The sequence below is a fragment of the Amblyomma americanum genome, chromosome 1, assembly GCF_052857255.1.
Source record: "Amblyomma americanum isolate KBUSLIRL-KWMA chromosome 1, ASM5285725v1, whole genome shotgun sequence".
In the NCBI taxonomy this organism is placed as follows: Eukaryota; Metazoa; Arthropoda; class Arachnida; order Ixodida; family Ixodidae; genus Amblyomma; species Amblyomma americanum.
In genome coordinates, this window is record NC_135497.1 from 95,951,030 (window position 1) to 95,972,307 (window position 21,278).

At 41.8% G+C, this 21,278-nt stretch overlaps 1 protein-coding gene across 2 annotated transcripts in view; it reads left to right on the plus strand.

The window, feature by feature from the left end:
- sl (small wing phospholipase C gamma 1) overlaps positions 1-21,278 on the plus strand; it is a 102,921-nt gene that overhangs the window by 50,526 nt on the left and 31,117 nt on the right. For both annotated transcript variants that reach the window (XM_077646263.1, XM_077646262.1), the window contains exons 26-31: positions 3,779-3,824; positions 5,898-6,000; positions 9,361-9,475; positions 13,941-14,099; positions 16,564-16,652; positions 18,974-19,143. In XM_077646263.1, the coding sequence (XP_077502389.1) occupies positions 3,779-3,824; positions 5,898-6,000; positions 9,361-9,475; positions 13,941-14,099; positions 16,564-16,652; positions 18,974-19,143 (682 nt within the window). The remainder of the gene's footprint in view (positions 1-3,778; positions 3,825-5,897; positions 6,001-9,360; positions 9,476-13,940; positions 14,100-16,563; positions 16,653-18,973; positions 19,144-21,278) is intronic.

The window sequence follows — 21,278 nt, forward strand, 5'->3', positions numbered from 1 at the left end:
TTGCTTGCACAGAGCAGTATGCTGGTTTTAGTCACGGAAATCATTGGCTTCCAATTGGAGCTTCCAATTGGTTCCCATTGGAAAGCCGAATTGGAAGCCAGTGATTTCCGTTACTGAGACAAACTGTTTTTATCTTTCCATCATCTTAGCAGTCATGGTGAAATATAATAACTTCACTCAATGGACCAGCGCCACTGGCTTCATGAGGAGGGTCCAATGAAGGTGTTAATAAGACTGAAGAAAAAAATTTTTCAGTGGACATATATTGAACACTCTGGTTTTGTATCACCTGTGCAGGATTTTAGTGTTCCTTTGGTTTATGTGTCATGCGTTATTGCCTGTGACATACTTCGAGCTGCCACTCCACTTGGGAGCCAACAGTTAATAAGCAGTCCTTATAGACTCCAATTGGTTGCAAATACACAATTTGGCATTCCGGTTGGCTCCAATTGGTCTCAATCATATACAATTGAAGCCTGTTGTATGCAGCTGGAACCAATTGGAATGTCGAATAGGAATATTCGATTGCAATGCTCCAGGCATTCCCGAAAGACGTGGGTTTGATCCCGGCCGCAGCAGTCAAATTTCGATGGAGGCGAAATTCTAGAGGCCCGTGTGCTGTGCGATGTAAGTGCACGTTAAAGAACCCCAGATGGTTGAAATTTTCGGAGTCCTTCACTACGGCATCCCTCATAGCCTGAGTTGCTTTGGGACATTAAGCTCCCATACTCCTATTGAACCCAATGGTTTTTTTCACCCAGTCAAACCCGGATATAGGAAAATTAAGAAAAGTCCACTATTTTTCTTTACATGCAGGTTTTCATTACTGCATTGACGTAAAGACTTGGAAGGACAAAGCAGGAACTAAAGCAAAATTTGAAACAAGTACAGTTGATCCCGGATATATCGAATTATTGCTTAAGTCGAACGGTGAAAGCATTCCCTAGAAAACCTTGTACAAAAGGATAGCACTTAGCACTACTGCAAGCATTTATCGAACTCCCGTCAACGGAGCATACGTATTGAACGGCTTGCCACACCCTTGCATGCACGGAGCCGCTGCGGCTACGGGGCTATGTGTTGTCCTTTTCGGCGCTACAATCCTTTTCTGGAAAGATGCACCAACTAGCCCCCCAACAAATATTACTCAGTTGCATATCACTTGGTGTGACGCTACAAATGTGAAATCTATGGGGACTACTTCATGTATCATGAAGTGACGCCAACAGTGCTGGAACATGGTACGGTGTGTCAACTACATTCACTCACTGTTATAGTAGACATTCTTGTCGTGGCAATTTCTTTTATTGTTGTGAACCTTTCGCGTGGTTTGGCCGAATGTCAGATAACACTGCACTAGCTAATAGATACTAGTTTGTTTTATCAAAATGAACCTCTGCAACACCTTCATTACATTATGTTCACCAGTACACGCTCTTGAATGGGAATAGTTCTGGAGAACTGGGAAACTTAGTCATGGTTTATGGTTTATGGGGGTTTAACGTCCCAAAGCGACTCAGGCTGTGAGAGACGCCGTAGCGAAGGGCTCCGGGAATTTCGACCACCTGGGGTTCTTTAACGTGCACTGACATCGTTATATTGAGGAATTCACTACATGGTGGTTCATTACATCCAGGTTTAACTGTATTTGAAATTGCTAATTTTCGCATTACAGATGACAACAGTAGAAAGAAAGGGGGCAATGCCATGCACAAATGGTGCAACAGCATGTGCTGTTTGTTTATATGTTCTATAAATTTTTTTTTTTTTTTTGGGAGGGGGGGGGGGGGGGGGGCTTTATTAGAAAGCTGCTTTCTTTCATGTTTCTTACTGAACAGTCATTCACATAAAAGCATACCTTTGTCTTTCTGAACTTGGGTATGCTTTCATGAGAATTTAGAACAGTTTGCTGACTCTGTGTAGCTTTTGTGGGCATTACATAGGAGGACGAAAGAGAACCGTAATACATAACATAGCGAATCATACGTGATTAATCACATGACTACAACATTAGCAGCCAACGCGTGCCGGGAACTGGAACGGCAGGGAGCGCTGGCAATGTGAGTCCATATCAAGAGTCCGTTTTCGAAGGTAATGATGCCTAACTAGACCAAGAGAGGGGAGACTCGCAGGGAGAGGCTGGTGCTGATTTTCAGTAATATGTTATGTAAGTCTTTTGCCAAGAGCCTATAAGAAATTTTGCTGCGGGGAATTTGGTAAAATTCACGCCATTGGTTTACCTTGACATCAAGGAATGCAGTGAGGGTAGAATGATCAACCTGCCTATCATGGGTATTGAGTTCTGGGGTTTTGAAGTTGCAGCTTCAGAAATGGCAAGAAAAACTTTTACCCAAATATGTGCTGTAGGGAGTAGAAGTGGTGTATACCAGCAAAGCTTTGATTAAACTGTATCACACCTCCAAATTTTTGGTGTTTTCGATAAGAAGTCTGACTGGTCCAAAGCAGGAAACTGACATACCTGCAGATAAAAATAATCCTCCTTTCAGGTGTCTCAATACCAGGTGCAGTCAGCACATGGCAGTACTATGCAGTGCAATTGAACCTCATGGGGTAGGCACCATTTCTCCTTATAGTCCTTTAAGGACAACTTTGGGGGTCTTTCGAACATTTTGAGCTGATAGTCGCATCACGTTCCTTAGAGTCCCCCTTCTCCACCACAACAAACCGTTTTTCCAAGTAGTGAGAGTTGATCTGTTTTAAAACACCAAAACCATAAAATGAAAATAAAACTCAATCCATGGCTAGGAACGATGCTTACCGTGACACACCATGGTGTCGGAAAGATTAGTAGAAAAACACTCGTAAGTACATTGAATGGCCGAAGTATTGACTACAAACAAAGAGTCTTACCATAGAATGCCCAAGATGATTTAATACACACCTGAAATGCCCCGAGATGATTTAATACACACCTGAAAAGTTTGCTAGTGAATCAAAGAGCTGGTATTAACGTGCGGGGAATGTTTGTGACGTTTAAAATACAGTGCTGCCCCATAGAAACCATCTGAACTGAGGACACGACACGGCAAATGTTAAAATCGATTTGCACCGGTATTAAATGTTTCATGGTAGCAAAACTTCGTGGAAGTAAACAGGAATGAGAGAAAAGCCTAAAGTACAAGTTTCATTAGAATATGGTAGCTTCGAAAAATTTCTGTAGTTGCCCTTGAAGAGGGTCCTTGAACTACACATGTACTTCATCAATTCTAAGCTAAGAAGGTTTGCAGTCTTGTAGTTAGGGATAATTTTTCTAACTACCATTCTAACTATGGGAGGCTCATGGCTCTTTTTGCATTATTAGTCAGTTGCAATAATTTTGAAATGAACTTCACATAGTCTCGGTCATTGGTTGTTTGCAAGCAAACGCTGTTATCTGAATTGTGATCATACGACTACGCTTATATATTTCCTTGTTGTTTATTCTCTTTTTTTTGTGATTTTGTTTGTATTGCCAAATGCTGTCCTATGGCATCTCCACAGTATTTGTTCTTGTCATTGTCACAGAATCATTTTCCTTGAATGGCTCATTTCTTCTGTATATTGTGTACATTTTCTTAAGTTACCTTTGTTCTGCCATTATTATTAATATTATTATTTGCAAGGCAGTTAAGAACAAATCAAGTTACTGGCTAAAGTAGTAGTCCTATTTAATGAAAAGTGTTTATGCTAAATTTTTGTGTTTGTTTTGTGAGTTTCTGTATTTCCAGAAAACAGTGAATAGGATCTGCCCGTCACTCCTGGCGCTTTCATCTTTCAGATCGGCCAATGCAGCTGAATCAGGGCAGGTTCTTGCAGAATGGACGGTGCGTTTCAAAATTCGAAACTTTTGAAATTGTCCTTGCTTGCATGCTTTTTTTGGTTGAGAGCATGTTGTGAATCACTGTTGTAATGGGCCTCACATTTTTAAAATAGCTTTCTTCTTTTTTTTTTCTTTGACACAACTTTCTACAATTGCACATTTACAACCTGGAAAAATAATCTGTAATTTTAAGAATGTGTTTTGCAGGTGGCTAGCATGAATTTCAACCCTGTGCCCTAGTGTAGCCCTGATGGGAGATGCACCAGTTGCTTTTCCCATGCATCGAGATCTGTGCAATTATGCGACATGGCTAACCTTGTACTTTATACAAAAAAATTTATTGACGGTGCAGGCATCTGCCACCTTTTTTCTCACATGTCTGGTACACTACCCAATATTTCAAAACACTTTCAGCATGAGTTCATCCATCTTTGCTGTGTCAATGTATGGGGAAGAATTTCACACATGGTCTGTTCTAAGGGTGTTAAATAATATTCAAGAATTCATGGCAGGTAGGGACCCCTTAGATAAGGTTACAATGGATTGTATTGCCCTGGGCAATAAATTGTAAAGGAAACATTTAGTTGATTTCATTTTTTTATTTCATTGTACTTTATTATGAACCACTGCATGGGGAACTGAGGGAAAACTTAAATAAAAAAAATTGCATAGGAGCTGCATTAAAAGGTGGCAAAACAGAATTCTAAAGTGAAAAATGTTTGGTACTGAATGACATCTAAATGAAACTTAAAGGGAAAAGAAAATTCATCCTGGTTGAGAGAAATTTTTGTTCAGCAATATTTCCCATAATGTTGAATTGCTGCTTTGCTTTCACTTGAAAAGGATTGGGTGCAGTGGACGTGAAAGGAGTTAGGTGCATTTTAGTTCAATTTTCAATTATTGTGCATGATGTGTGTACCTGAAAGCTGATGCTGATGACTCAGTTTCACTTGACATATCCATTATCATTATGGCATTTATCATGGCATGTTGTTTTAACATTTTTTCCCGAAGACAATGAGCCGCCGCGGTGGCTGAGTGGTTATGGCGCTCGGCTGCCGGCCCGAAAGACGCAGGTTCGATCCCGGCCGTGGCGGTCGAATTTCGATGGAGGCGAAATTCTAGAGGCCCATGTGCTGTGCGTTGTCAGTGCATGTAAAAGAACCCCAGGTGGTCGAAATTTCCAGAGCCCTTCACTACGGCGTCCCTCATAGCCTGAGTCGCTTTGGGACGTTAAACCCCCATAAACCAAACCAAACCTAAGACAGTGGTACTGATGAAGGACATGGTTACAACATTTAAAGTGATTGTGTCATGTCCTTCAAACGAAAAGTTTTAATGTACTCAGGTAATCTAATATGATACCATAGTGGTCATTCTGCACTTACTGCTGCGTACTATTATGGAGTTGATTTGCAAAAGCTCGGACACTGTCACGGAGCTAAGCCCACTTTATTTAACATAGAGCACTGAGCATTCTAGTGATAATGCAGTGACTAACTTTTATTTAATATTTGTATATTCAAGAAACTGTGCCACATTGCACAGACAGATTAAAGATTCCATGGACCATAGAAAATTCAGTTTCTCTTTGCCACAGGTGGGACAGATGTGTCTGTGTGACATTCACATTAAGTAAGGTCACCTTTGCTTTCCTGGCATGTTTTTTTGATGATCTCTGTATGTTTCTTATTTCAACCTCTAGCGAAATGAGGGTTAAGCACCAAAAAATTGACAGCTTGTGCCATGTTTTCTTTGTTTTTTTTTCTCTTGTCACCCTCAACTGTTTGATGCAGATGGACACCACTTGTGGACGAGAGACTCATTTCTCTTATAGTCAGGAAACCACTATAGTTTTGACCACTGCATTTAATTCACTTCCGCACTTATGGCAGCTTATCTCAAGGAAGGCACCTTTTTTTGGTAGTTATAAGGGAATGATGCCTGGATAAGAACCATTCAAAGGCAGTTCAGTAAGCACACGAGTGTGAATAGGAGTGGGGACCAAAAATTAGCCTATTGTTGCTTGTAGTCTCTGAAAGATCTAACACACATTCTTCTTTTCTTCTTTTTCTAGGTGTGGTTATGTCCTTCGGCCTGATTTCATGCATGATGATGATTATGACCCCTATGACAGGACAACACTGAAGTCTGTCCATCCAATCACACTGTCAATCAAGGTGACTTAATAATATAATAATAATAGTAATATTTTATTTAATTCAGGGACATAATACAAGATGCGGACACACCAAAGCCATAGTTGGGATTGTAGGGTACCGTTCGGCAGCGGCACCCTTTGTTTCTGTCACACTTAGTTTTTGTTGAGCACTTACCACATTGATTCACAATAGTTCGAGCGTAGCAGTGGCATCACATAACTGACTGCGAGTTGAAAACATCATTGGGCAACTCATTAAATATATATGGTATATAATATGACTTTATGTATTCATCAAAGTGGGTTAGCACTCTAGGGGCAACATATCGTCGAATTTTTCGCAGTGGGACTGATTTAATATTTTCCAATTTAAAATCACATTTCCAGAAATATCGTAGTGCAGTAATTTGTTTGAACAAGATGTGAGCTGCCGTGGTCGCTTAGTGGTTATGGTGCTCGGCTGCTGACCTGAAAGACGCCGGTTCGATCCCAGCTACGGTAGTCGCATTTCGATGGAGGCGAAATGCTAGAGGCCCATGTACTGTGCATTGTCAATGCACGTTAAGGTACCCCAGGTGGTCGAAATTTTCAGAGCACTTCACTACGGTGTCCCTCATTGCCTGAGTCACTTTGGGACATTAAACCCCATAAACTAATCCAACCATCAGAGGAAGGCAAACCAGAGGAGAGAAATACTATTTGTGAATTTCTTGGATGATGAGTATATAACACTTTTAGCCATGCTCAGAAGAGTACGGTTTATTCTGTTTTTCCACATAGCAGAACAGTTAAAGAAACACCACATGCCGTATCTAAGCAAAGAATATCCTAAAGATTGGGCTATTCAACTGCTTATTAGCTTCTTATTAAACGGCAGGTAGGCCTTCATAATATATAGAAAGTATGCGACATCTTTATGCTTCTTGCTCAAGTAAGCCATTTGTGTATTCCAGGATAAATTGATATATATATATATACCAATATATTTTATAGAAGGAACATAGGTAATGAGGTAGCAAGAACATAAGGTGCATCCAAAACTGTGCAAAAAAAAAAAAAAAATCTATTGTTCGGGATCAGTTTGTATGGATTTCTAAAGCACATTAGCTTAGTTTTCAGAGGATTAATCTCAATTAAGTTAGACTGGAACCAATCATACACCTCAATAACATCCTGTTGAAGTTCCTGGAGTGTGCATGAAAAATTGGAGTTAGTTGAGATGAGCTGGGTGTCATCTGCATAATGATAAATTTGCGATGAATTTATAACACCGGGAAGGTCAATAACATAGTGATTAAATAAGATAGGTGATAAGATGGATTCCCGGGGGACACCACAATGTAAATTTATAATTCTGCCTTGAACAGGTCTGAGTGCCACCATTTGCGATTGCTCAGACAGATAGTTTCTTGACTTCAGAAAAGGACCACGAAACTTGTAGCAAGACAGTTTTTTGCAGAGGATTTTATGCTGTACAGTATTAAACACCTTTTAATATCAAGAAAAGAACAAATGATACTTCATTTTTATCGATACTGGAATGAAGAGAATCCAACAGCTTTTCTAATAATGTTTGGGTACCAGAAACCGCAACAAATCCATATTTATGCTGGCTAAGCAGATTGTGCTTCAACAAAAGTGCTGCCATCAATAAAATGTGTTTTTCTAATTTTTGTGAAATTCATGGTACAATAGATATTGGGTGATATTTCAAATATAATTTCTTTTGCCACCCTTGTGAAGTGGTATATTATGCGCTTGTTTCAGGGAATATGGTATGCAGCCACTCTCAGTCATATTCCTTAGTCGTTATTCCTCTACACCTATTCATTTGATGGTTGTTAATTTTTCTGTGTTTTCTTATTGTGTTGTGCATATATGCTCAGTCCTGAGCTAGAAGTTGATGCCTATGACAGCCTTTCTTTTTAACATACCCAGCAATTCTGGACAAAAGCATTTTTCAATGAGAAAAAGTTCATGAATGCAATTTTTTTGTTAATTGTAACATTTCACTATAACAATTAATATATCTGCAAATCTCCCCTTGGCAGGCTTCCATTTTATCGCTATTAACTTTTTTGCTATTCATAAAAACATTCCCCGTAGATTTTCTATGGGAGTCTTAACTGCTCAATGCGAGCGAGGGAAAAAATTTAAAGGATTTTGCTGCATATCGGAAGAACAGACCATTACCTTCAATATTTCCATATCATAACCTTACAATATTCCATTATTTAAAATTTTTGACCAAGAATGTTGGACATGATGAAGACCATACTTACTAGCTTAACATTGTGTGACCCTTTTATCTGATGGTTTAGACATAATTGAAATTCAGCATAATAAATGCCAGGTTGAAGGGTTAAACTAGAGTGGTGTCTTGACGGGTTGGGTATGAATTTGATGTGAAGATGTATGCATTGCAAAAATGAGCTAGGAGGGCAGCAAGGACAGTGAAAACTTTTTACTCACTTGTGATGTGTGAAACTTTGTGCACTGTTTGTAGAAAGCATATTAATTACAGCACGGTGCATATTAGGCGTACAGTTGATCCCGGATATATAGAATTGTTTATATCAGACAGTGAGAACACCACTGAAAATCCTACGCAGCAGTATCACACTGATGTTCACGCTTATCGAATTCACTTCAGTGGAACATCTATTACATCAGAAGGCATGCTGCACCCCTGGAAGTGGCGCTTCACCTATTTACACTCGTGCGTTTGCGCTTCGAGTGCGGAACGGGTCAGCTGTGCAACGTTGGACGCCTGCTGACAAGGAGATTGTGTGGTGTGCTTGAGGGTAGCCGTTAGTCTCGTACTCTTTTCACACGACACCGCTATCATGCGAGGAAGCAGACACTCGGTACACTGCTTGTCATGCGGTGAAGCCAACCTAGCAGACCCAAGGCTAGTGGCGACTCTCGCCTAGCTAGTGCTTTGCTGCCAAAGCAGAAACCAACTGACCTTAATTTTAATGTGAGATTACTTTATTTATGGTGTACTGGTAACAGGATTTGATCTCTTGTGATAGGTGGTGGCTAGTTTCAAAGCACCATCCGTTGTAGCCTCCTTGCGAAGTAGGCTAGGCCTAGCGACACCTAGCAAGTAGTAGGCTGCTATTTGCTGCAAGAAGCGCGTCGCTTCTGTGAGTGCACTGCATTTTTGCATCTAGTTTACAGATAAACTAATATAGTGCCATGTTTTATATATTAAATTATTGATATATTGTACTATTTCATGATCCCCTTAGAGTTTGGTTTATCCATGATTGTGTTTATACTAATATTCTGTAATGTTTTACAAGGCAGCTGTATACTAAGTGAGTGCTTATGTTTACTTGTGCTATAATTTTTTGTTTGTCCTGATGTATTCCAGGTCATTGCGGCACGTCACCTAATGAAATCCGGTCGAGGCATTGTGAGCCCATTTGTGGAAATAGAGATTGTTGGAGCAGACTATGACAGCTGTAGATACAAAACAGGAACAATACGTAAGATATTGAGCATTTCATTATTGCTTAGAGTGTGTATTAGATTCTTCCATGCCCAAGCAGCACTGTGGGCTATGAAGCATGCCTTAGTGGAGGGCTGTGGATTGCTTTTGGCCACTAGGAATTCTTAACATGTGCCCATTATTTAGAGTGGCATTGCTTTGTGATGTTCGAAAGCGTGTTATAAAACAACTTATGCAGTTAGTCATATTGCTTTAGTGTAACAGATTTCTTTCTAAATTTGTCTTGACTAAATGGGCAAACAAAAAACACTAGGTGCAGATATATTTGGTTAAGTAATAGCTTTCAGAGCGGACGTGCAGAATAAATATGAAAGATTTTATGATTGCATGATCAAGCTGTAAAAATCATATCTTTGTGGCTTGATAGGAAAACCTGTACATAGAGTGATTTTAAGCATGTCTTACTTCGTAATGTAGTTTTGGCAAAAATATGGCTGTTCTAGTGATCTTTGTTTCACCTTGCTTTGCAGTTAAATATTCTGTTTTTGGTTGTATTAGTGGCAGTGATTAAAATTTTCAGCAGGATGGTCGTGTAGCATGTCGCACACATTTGTTCTAAGACCTTTCACTGGCTGGGTACTTGTTAATTGTTGTCCTGTGTCACTGCTAATATTCTGGGATGCTCACATCATTTGGTACAACCAGAGTTCTTCAGTACTCCTAATGGTCGTGAAACTCCCGCTGAAGTTTGGTTTGCGGACAAAAGCAGCTGCTTGGGACAGAACCGCTGATCGAGGAGCCGCGAGTGGTAGATTGTGCCAGCAGCTTATCATGTGGTTGCGTCAATAACCTTGCTTCTGCACTCAGGTTATTGTTACATCTTTTTGTAATATTTTGTGCTAAATTGAAGTAGAGCCTGTGACCGTTCCGTAACCCTAGCCCACTTTACGCTTATATGGAGAAGCAGTGCCATGGCTGGCTCTTTACCTGGGATCGTCTGGCTGCTGTGTGGAGACTTTTCATTCTTAATGGCACATTAAAACATTGCTTAAATGTGTGGTGTATTCATTAAGCTACACTATAAAGGTGATCACAACACAGTGTGTGATAAGGCAAAGTCCACATTAGCGACAGCACTCACTGGATTTGTGCTGCGCTTGTGTCGCTTCCCTGGCTTCACTGGGCACAACTGCAAGTTTAACAGTACGCTGCATATACTGGGCATTTATTACTATCTGGCATGGGATTTTAATGGAAGGTTTAATGCAAGGCTAAACCTTTGTGGCTTTATCCAACAAACGTGTCAAAACGTTGCGCTGTCTGTTGCTGTGCATGTCACCACGGCGTTCAACTTTTGGAAGTACAGTGCATTCAACCTTTCTCGCGATACTTGCGCAGCAGAGGGCACTTTCACTTTTTCATCTTTTGAGCTTATATATTGTTCGTTGCGGCTGGCGTAGCTTTGCAGTTTTGCCAGCAGAGTGCCACTATTTGTAAAGTGACAATGCTACGGCAAGGCTCCGCTAACCGCTCCGATCCTGATCGAGTAATGCTGTTCTGAATTGCAACATGCTCAAGTACGCATTACCACACTGTGCCGTGGTCTTGAACATACTGATATAAAATATTTCCGCAACTAACTCATTGTTGTCTTCACCGATGTACATACACTAAATGAACAAGTCAGCATCTTGTACAGACTGGAAAATTTATTTACATATACTACTAAGAGCAAAAAGGAAAGGCCATCATAGCAGCTCTTAGTGGCTCGACTTTTTGCCTCCATGGGCTAGGCATTTTGCACGTACAGTCGCAAAACTGCGATATAAATCTGTGCTTAGCTTGGGATTGCGCCACGGCTTTACATTTTGGCTAGCTAAATCCAAACAGGAACGTGTACTTCCTACTGCATCTGAAAAAACTGACACGACGGTTACTACTGTGTAACATGAGTTTCAGCAACAGCTGTTAAGGTATTTGTATTTTACGATATGTTCAGGTAGAGAATATGAAAGCAACTTCATATCTGTATAGTTCTGTAGTGCTCTTTTTAGTTTTCCACACATACTCGCTTTTTGACTAGCTCTCTTTGGGAGGCACGTTTCTCATGACTCACCCTTGGATCCTTCCACAGTAACCACCCTCCAGTTACGAATTCCTGCGCTTTTGCCATACCTTGCTCCTTCCATAGTCACCACCCTCCGTTGGGGGATTCCTTCGCTCTTGCCATACCCTCCTTCTTCCAGGGTAACTACTCTCCAGCTAGTTCCTGTGGCAACCACCCATCGGTTGCGCCTTTTCATGCTTTTGCCATACCCTCATCCTTCCATGGTAACTATTCTTCATTTGGGGTTTCCTCCACTGTCGCCATACCCTCCTCCTTCCAAGCTAACCCTCCTACTCTTTCCAGGGTAACTACCCTCCGGCTTGTTTCCGTGGCAACCACCTACCGATTGCGCCTTTTTATGCTCTCACCATACCCTCGTCCTTCCACCGTAACCACCCTATGGATGGTTCCATTGATAACCACCACCCACCAGTTATGCATTCCTCCGTGGTAACCACCCTTTGAGTGGTTTCCATGGCAATGCACCCACTGGTTACACTGACGACCACAACATACTACTACTATGACGCGGAACCCAGGAAGGGGCACTTAACAGCTGTCACTGTAAAAAAAAAAAAAAGGAAAGATGTCATTCCAGCCGGTGCCTTCTTTTAGCATTTCAACTTATGCTGCATTGACACTAGCAAGCTATCTGTGTTGACACCGATCCTCGCCATCATTAGTTGCTTCAGTAGCATTGTTGTTGGCCGGGTAATTCGGGAACAAGTTACCTGAACCATCCGCTGCTGTACAGCATCTGGTGCGATATGGTGTCGCTTTGTTGATGGCCGAGAAAATGAATTGGTCTTGTTTACTAATCATGGGAGCCCTTCTAGTAACCTAGGAACAGCCTGAGCCATAAGCTTGGGCAGCTCACTTCGCAGTGGCACAACGTCCCTATTCACTGCGAACTGGTTTACGGAATGATCTCCATCATTCGAGACTTCGAGCTTATTTTGTTATTTATTTAATGCTCATTTACATTTTCTTAATATTCTTTATTTTTCAATTTTCAAAGGTTGATGCAAACTGTCACGTTGTAGTGACGACACTCCAGCAGTCAGGAAGACAACGAAAAGGCTTCCAAAAGAAACTGTTACGTGGCCACTAAGAACTGAATAACTCTGCAGCGGCGATAGCCACAAGCATGCTCAGCGGTCATCGAACTGAATGCCTGCAGTTTTTGGCTGCACTCAATTTAAAGTTGGCAAGGAACCTTCGAGATAAAGAACCAAAAGCAACTACAACAATCTGGGAAAATGAAGCATTTGCATGTGATCAGTGGATAGGCCTGATCGCGTCTTTCATTACAAAACAAAAAGGATAAAAGCCCTCTGCCGGCGGTTTTGAATGCGATCAAATGGTGCAAAGATTCAAGGCGATATAAAACGAACTAAAATGGGCAGCTTTATAGATGTATGCACGAGGAGTGATCAATTGCGTAAAAAGTTTGTGCATAGTTTGTTTAAATTCTGCTAATCATGATCATGTACACGGGTCAGACAGTCGACTTCTGTTGGGGCATGACCGGTTCAGGCACCCTCTTTGCCCCCCCGCTCTGGGGTCCCTGCTTTCTTTTTTTTTTTTTTCAATATACCTCTAAAGCTCCTACTCAAGGGTATTACATGGGGGGCCCAGAAAAATTCGGAAAGCAGCTGAAGGAGCTGTGGGACCAGAGCCAGTGACGATGGCGAAATGGATGTTCCCTTGAAGCGTTTATTAAAAGAATGTTTCCTGAATCACCCCATAAATGGTCGAAAAACCACCGGCTACATTGATGCCACTGTGGGCGAAGCAATGTGCACACATACGCAGGGCATGCACTCATTCCTGGTGTTCAGCCCTTGTTGTAATGGACCGATGGGCGTGGCAAAATGGGGTAAGCTTCACAAGCTATGTGTAATATACCACTGAACTTGTGTCGTCAGTGTCATGATTGCTGGTCATCATTAAACAGAAATGTGTGCACAGATGCCAGGCCTAACTTCCAGAGCTGGTTGTGCATGAGAGATTCCGGTGAGCTGCCTGCTGGAGCATGTTTGTGTTTCGCTGGTCGATTAGGATTAGGTTGCCATGTGGCAGATTTCATCGCTCTAGTGCGGTTGCGGCACCCTGTTCCAATTCGACCAATGAAGATCGCTATAAGAAAGGTACATGTGCTTGTCAGCATGCCTAACAGCAACTTTGTCTATTTGTACATGAAACAAGAAAGCTGTCCAGGTGTGTAGTAAATCATCTTGCTTCAGATATTTTTTGCCATATTGTCCATATTACTGTTGCCATGCCAATTTTTCTGAGCTGCTGGTGAAATTGATTGTCACTTGTATGGTAGAACATTTTCACATGTATGACACATTCAGATTAATACTTTTTTCATTTCCTTTTTGTTTTTCAGCGGACAATGGTTTGAACCCCGTGTGGAATGAGGCATTTATGTTCGACATCTGCAATCCAAGTGTGGCACTTTTGCGTTTTGTAGTGCAAGATGAGGATATGTTTGGTGACCCCAATTTCCTTGGTCAGGTCACTTACCCAGTATGCTGCCTGAGAACAGGTAGGTCAAAGTGCACTATGTTGCCTTATTATAATGTGTAGAGGTGCAAATGGCGAGCAGGAAGCCATATACTCCTCTAGGATTTAGTCATAACAAGTCACCGTCTTGTAGCTGACATTGTTTCTAACCACAAACACTAACCATTACTGGATTCAGGATTCTTACGTGCAGGTGTTATTTGCTTCTTGTAGTGAGCACTGTGGCTTGTAACATGCGACACTTGTCTGTGCATTTATCTTCTTGAAGTAAGCCACGAGAGAGGAGACATTAAGGGGGACACAGCTTTGAACACAAACCTTATTCTTTGATGGACAATGTTTTATCAAACATTTTCTGCTCGTTAATAATGCTTTCACCCTTAAGTGCACAATATTTCAGCATTATATCTAAGGAACTTTTTTTTCTACACATTTTTTCCTTCCACACCTCGCGGAAAGCCTGCAGACTTGGCAAAATGCAGTAGAAGACTGGTTCAGCTTTCACTGATAACAATCTGACTTTTTTTCACAACACAAATATTTTTGTTTTCATTCTTTACAAAGCAGTTGGCATAGATGTCTAAACTGTAAACAACATGTCACACCAAAAAATCTGCAATTCATCAAAATGAAAAACCAAGATTGTCATCACATATCTGTGAGTGCAACAAAATGAACGGGGTCAAAATAGACGAAACAGTCTTGCAAGAAATCTGCTCCAGAAGGTGAGCATCTGGTCAGGAAACCAGAAGGGGACCCCTGGTTTACAAAATTTTTTTTAGAGTATGTCCTGGTGGATTTCAGCAATGAAACATTGGAACCTCAGAGACAACCAAGATTATGAGCGGATACAGTGATTTTCAAAGAATAGTGTTTTGATCAATTTTTGTAATTTGAAAGCCGCGTCCCCTTTAACCCTTTCTGCAGCAAGGGGGACACGTGTCCCACTTGCTTCAAGTGCTGGCAAACAGAAAACGATGCACCTGCATATCATATTTTTGCATGCGCAATACTAGTACTGAACTATCAAAGAAGCCAGTCAGAGTGTTTTTTATTTCACTAATAGGCCTTCCATGGTGTTACCGTATTTACACGATTGTAAGTTGCCTCGAATGTAAGTGAACCCAGCCCCATATCACATTTCAGAATAAAAACAAATAAAACTTGGAGGTCGTTTAAGCTTGGTCTTTAATAATCGTACGCGATAGCATTATCCTCGGGCTGCCGCTTATCGCCAGCCGCTATCGGCTGCCGTGTGCGGGCGTGCCGGGCACATTCCAAAACGAAAATGTATTAATCACTGGACTACTCGTCCACACTTGCGCCATCCTCCTCACTAGCGCTGCCATCGTGATCGCTGCTGTGGTCCCAAAGCACGTCGTTCTAACGTCACCGTGCAGCGAAATCCTGCACTTCACAAACAACCACATGACGACATCGCGTGGAACAGCTGAAAATTTTGCCTCGCTGCAGCTTCCACACCTGCATCACCCATTGCGAACATCGAACTTGCAGCATTGCTGCGGCTTAAAGAATGACAGTCGTCTTGAATGTAGCCGTGAACGAGCATGAATCGTTTACCGGACCAGGAGCACAAATGGCTGCTGACAAAGGAATACATTAAAACTTGTGAAATGCGGCTGGTAGTAGTCAAATGCATCATAGCCAAAGAGAAACTACACGTGAGCGGCGTTGGCTCTTCCGTTGGCTGCAGACACTCCCCGGCACCGCTGCCGTTCTGAGTGGCGGTGCCGCCGCAATTAGAACAGCAGCCCTTTCATCAACTATCAATGCTCCCTTGAGCGCCGAGTGCGCAGTTGAAATTAAAAAAAAAAGAGCTTGAAGAACGCCTATTATGAGCAGAACATGAATGTGTTATCGGCCGCCGCCGCTTATCAGAAGCCCAATCTGCAGCCACATATGGGGAGTGTGTGGGGTGCTGGTTTGCTGCTTATCGACAGCCGCCATGGGCCGCCACGCGCGGGTGGAGGGGATGCCGGTTCTGCGCTTTAACATAGCAGCTGCTCAAGGCCAGCGCCAAGAGCGATGTGACGGAGCCGCACAGCAGAAATGCAACCATGCTGTAGTATGTCGGATACCTCATTTGTCTCCCGCGGTAAAAAGACGAGTTCAGATTCCTCTTTAGTGCACCTTTAAGACAGCCAGGACACACAGTTGGCAGTGGTGCCATGTATTGCAGGCATTTATGATATAACTTCTGTCTTGGGGGATCTTGACGTTGCTGAATTGCTGGCATAGGGAGCCTGTGTGCTAGCACCTCCTGCTTCTAGAAATTTTTTGTGAAAGGACATTTTTTGTGCAGCACTTTGTAAGCATCAATGTGATAAACGGATTTGGCTCCAAATGATTATAATACAAGGAGTTTATCATAATTCAACTAGCAACACTGGAACTTTGTGTTTACTGTGCAGAAAGTGTGACATTCTAAATAGGAAGTTACCTCTGGTGGCTGAATGTTTCTATAGGTTACCGCAGCATTCCTCTGAAGAATGAGTACAGTGAAGAACTTGAGCTGGCATCTCTGCTGGTGCACCTTGAGACCCATGCAACCAAGGCAAGTGCTACTTTTAACAGTGACAGTATTTTTAAGAGCACGCCTCCTGGCTGTGACTTAGTCATCTTTGTGGCCTCAGTTTGCATGTTTACTCCAAGTAAAGGTCTCTGCTGCTCTTGTCCCTCCTTCTTGTGGGTGCACTTAGAATGGGGAGCTTCAAAGAATTGCCTAAAAGTAAATTACATAAGATGTAGACTTTACTTCACTGCAGTGATATAATCCAATGGTTCTTCGCACAGTTGCTACTACAGTTAAACATTAATTTAAATGGAAACAAACCTCAAAACTGCTGATTGACCATCTGGAATGCTAGTGAGCATGGGGTAGCTTGAGAAGTAAAAAATGTAATGGATTCAAAGGAAAGCTGTGACATTGTTGCAGTAAGGTAAAATGCTATTGGCGTAGCAGCTGGTTGTCAGACTGAACTGTTGCAGAATTCTTTTGCATGAGCTGGAACTGAACCAAACAAATAATTTCCTCACTGTTTGAACTGAACCAAATTAGAACAAATGAACTGTTCCAAACTCCTGCAGCACAGATTGCCAACTACACTCTTGAAAAGACATATATACTTGTTGACAAACTATGAAATGGCACCGTTGCTCTATGATCATGCACAAAATTGGCATTCAAACAGTCCAGACATGATGTTAGGAAGCCAGCTTGCTGAGTTCAGCATAGAATTTGACTTGCATGAATGAGGAAGTTTTTAGAAATGGGATTTTTATCATAATATTCTGCACTCCACTAGTAGTTCACTTACTCGGAATAACAAGATTGATTTGTCCTATGGAACATCAGTGTATATTTTAGGTGCTAGCAGAACTAGGACTCGTTGCATAAAAACCTGCATTTAATGTCAGCTGACTCACTGCTTGAGAAAGACCTCAACCAGTGCTCTGTGTTTACCGCTATCCTGTGCTAAAAGAACATGCCTAACTTATATCTGCAATTTTCTCAACTTGATCACTACATCTGATCTTTGCCACTCACAGCTGCATTTCTTTCCTTTGGTATGTACTGTGTAGCTTCAACGGGTGTCTCGTTATTTGGTTTCAATCTTTGTGCTCTGCACAAGACCACTAGTTTTCTTCAGTCTCAGCTAGAATATCATCAAAATGCGTTGCTTCTCTGAGCCTTGCTGTTCGTTTTACAGCGACAGCTGTTAAGCTCCTGTTCCTTGGTTTCGCGTTGTAGCTGTAGTAGTAGTATGTTGTTGTCGTCAGCGTAGCCAGTGGGTGCGTTGCCGTGGGATCCACCCTGTGGGTGGGTTACCATGGAAGGAGGAGGGTATGACGTGTGGAGGAACCTAACTGGTGGGTGGTTACCACTGGAACCATCCAGAAGGTGTTACCGTTGAGGGAGGAGGGTATGGCGAGAGCGCAAGAAGGTGCAATCGGGTGGTTGCCACGGGAACCATCCGGACAGTATACTCCGTTTCATACATCAGGTGCAACGCTATGAAAGGTGGAGAAGTCCGGGCAGGATCCGGGCAGGAAAATAAAGGGAGGTGTGTTACTCCGCTCTTGTTCTGTGCCCAATTGGTCTATGGCATGAGGAAGCGACAGCGTGTTGTCAGCAATAACAGTGCATTTAATCAAGATCATGACAAATGTGTCATGTGGTAAGCCTACAGGCAATACATTTACTATGTTCCGCTCACCACAAATAACGCACTACTATTTGGTCGCGGATGCAGGCAACGCAAACAAGAGTGCTAGCTTTGACAGCGTTGCACATGATGTTTGAAACGGAGCATAGTCTCCCTGAAAGGAGAAGGAGGTGTACCATGGAAGGAGGAGAGTAAGGCAAGAGTGTACGAAGGTGCAATTGGTGGGTGGTTGCCACAGAAACCACTCGGATGGTAGTCACCCTGAAAGGAAGAGGGGGCTTATCGTGGAAGGAGAAGGGCATGGTGATAGCATTAAACCACACACACACGCACAAGAAATGTGTGTGGTAGCAAGCCACCTTTGTCAATGCACATGAATGAGCACGCTTTTATTGATAGCCTCGCACATTAGATGTTCTATCTCCTGTTATTGCTGCTGTTTTCTTGTGGCATGCTTGGCCAGCTTTACATATTCCGTTTTCTTTTCAATAAAATCTTAGTTATGAGTGCAGCACTGTGTTTTCTTCCCTGTGTGTTCTTTTTTTCTGCATTCTTCAGGCACTGTTTATCCGCCATACCGAATTACCGCCAGCTAGCCCAGATTGCCATTCTCGGCTAGTCATAAAAGACTCCAAGAATCATATAGAATTTCTGAGGCGTAGTAAATTTGGGGTAGTTTTTTTTTTAACAAGGTAATCTGTACCAACAGGAAGAAGACGAAGCGTATGTGTGCATTCAGCGCCTGCGGGATGAGAGCCGTGAATTGGGCCGAGCTTTGGAAGAGAGCGAACGCCGAGGTGACATGCAGCAAGCGCAAGCTTTACGTCAACAGCTTACCACCACACAGGAACAACTGCGCACAAAACGTGAGGAACGCAGGTAAGGAAACACATTGGGTGACTTTTGTGCATTAGCTTGTACAGCCATGAACAAATATATATAATGTATCCGTCGCTTATGGATGACGATGGCGCTGGTGAACACTCTCATGGTTAGTAAGTAAGTAAGTAACTTTATTTGCAGGAAGTAATACAATTAATCCCTGCGGGTGGCGTAAGGCTAAAGGCTCGGAAGCCTGACGAGGCCTTAGCCCCCAATTGTGTACAGCCTGCAGCAGCAGAATCACATTTTCTTTACATAAAACACTTACGCACGTCACACGTAAACATAAATACCCCCGAAAAACAGAATTTGATAGCCGTCGCCGTAGCTCAGTTAGTAGAGCACCGGACGCATAATTCGCCAGTCGTGGGTTTGGTTCCCACCGGTGGTATATGGTTGTTTTTTCTTCTGTTTTCTAATCAGTTATCTTTAAGCGATAAAATATTCACTAATAATCTTCATTGATCAGCACCACAAATGTTTTTGAAAATTCCCGATGCTTCTTGGTTTCTGTGGCTGTTGGCTTTTTTCATATATACATATATGTGCACAGTGAGGTGAAGCAAGTCAGTGAAAGAGCACAGGAGCATAAAGGAGACATACGCATCCAGAAAACGTTTTTTCATGACTGTACAGACGAACGCAGCTAATCACATCATCATGGCTGTGGGGAATAATTGTCAGTTTTTGTTATTTCATGATTTTCACAGCTAAGTTTTTCGACAAAAATTGACCTTAGTGAACCATTTAGATCGCAAGCCTCTAGTATTGCAGACACACTTGCTACATCAGGCGGGCTGTTCCAGAAACTGCGCTGTGATCAGTGCTGCTCTTCACGCAAATGTTGGCTCTTTTCTTGCAGACCATTTGAATGTAATCACTGGTAATTAATAATCTTGGGTTCTTTTTGCCAAGATAAAAGCATTTTTTTTCTTTAGTTCTTTTGCTTATGCACAACATTAACGAGGTTTTACAAACCTTGTTGTGGTTTTTTTCAGCATGTGTCAGCCTACTCCAAAAGTATATAAAAATGCTCTTATATATAACTGTGCCATCTGGCAGGTAGCTGAGCCACCTTACTTTCATTTTTGGTTGCATTTTCTATTCTTCTGCGATGTGCCAATTCTTTAACAAATGTGCAGTTGCTGTGCAAATGTTATGGTGGGTCAAAAAGAAAAAGAATTAAAAATAAAGTCCAGTCAGAGAAGTCCTCTTATGTGGCGACTTCTTCAAATGGCATGCCTGCTCAGAAATATGCTTCTTCTCACAATTCCACTTTGTCCGCACTTAGTAAATACTTCACCACAGAGGCAGGTGAAAGTCACCAGATATTCTCTGTTCATAGTTTTCTGTTCCCTTAGCAGTAAGCTGTTTAATTTAAAAGCAGACACAAAACTAAAATTTTTGGAATTGTTTTTAAAGGGACATCTAAGCGTTTGAGTACTTTTTTTTTGTAGTAAAATAGTTGGGCCATTTATCATTACATTCATGTCTGTATGGTATGGAGAACCATCTTTTTTGGCCAGTAAACTTGTAGTTGCATGAACAAATCTGTGTTTCACATTTCAGCAATTGGCTTCATACCCTGAGAGGGGTGTCATCACACATGACTACTTGATTGGGGCTTCTTTTTAGTTGTTTCATGCTTGTGGTTTAAATGTAATTGTTCTTACTTCAAACATTCTGTCCAGTCGTTATGAATACCTGGTATTGCACCATTTCTTTCTTAACAGTGCTTTTTGTAAAATCTGCATATCTGATATTTTTATCAACCTGGACTCACTTGCATACATGGTGCTTATACCAGGTGTTTCAAGGAAGGTGATCACTAATTTTTAAAAATAGGGTTTTTGAAGTAAAGAGAAGTTTATTGCAGCATAGTAATACCAGTGATAGGCGGACGTCAAAAAACAGGCGAATCACGTTAACTAGTGAAGTGATTGATATAACCAGTGTTGGCGGACGTCAAAAAACAGGCGAATCACGTTAACTAGTGAAGTGATTGAATAAATTCTAATAGTTAACTATTACTCATAGGCCCCTGATTACAATTAGACATTGGTAGCTGGCCGTTAATAATAGCGATATCAGCTTTTAGAATTTATTACCCTAGAATTACCCTCGCCACTGTA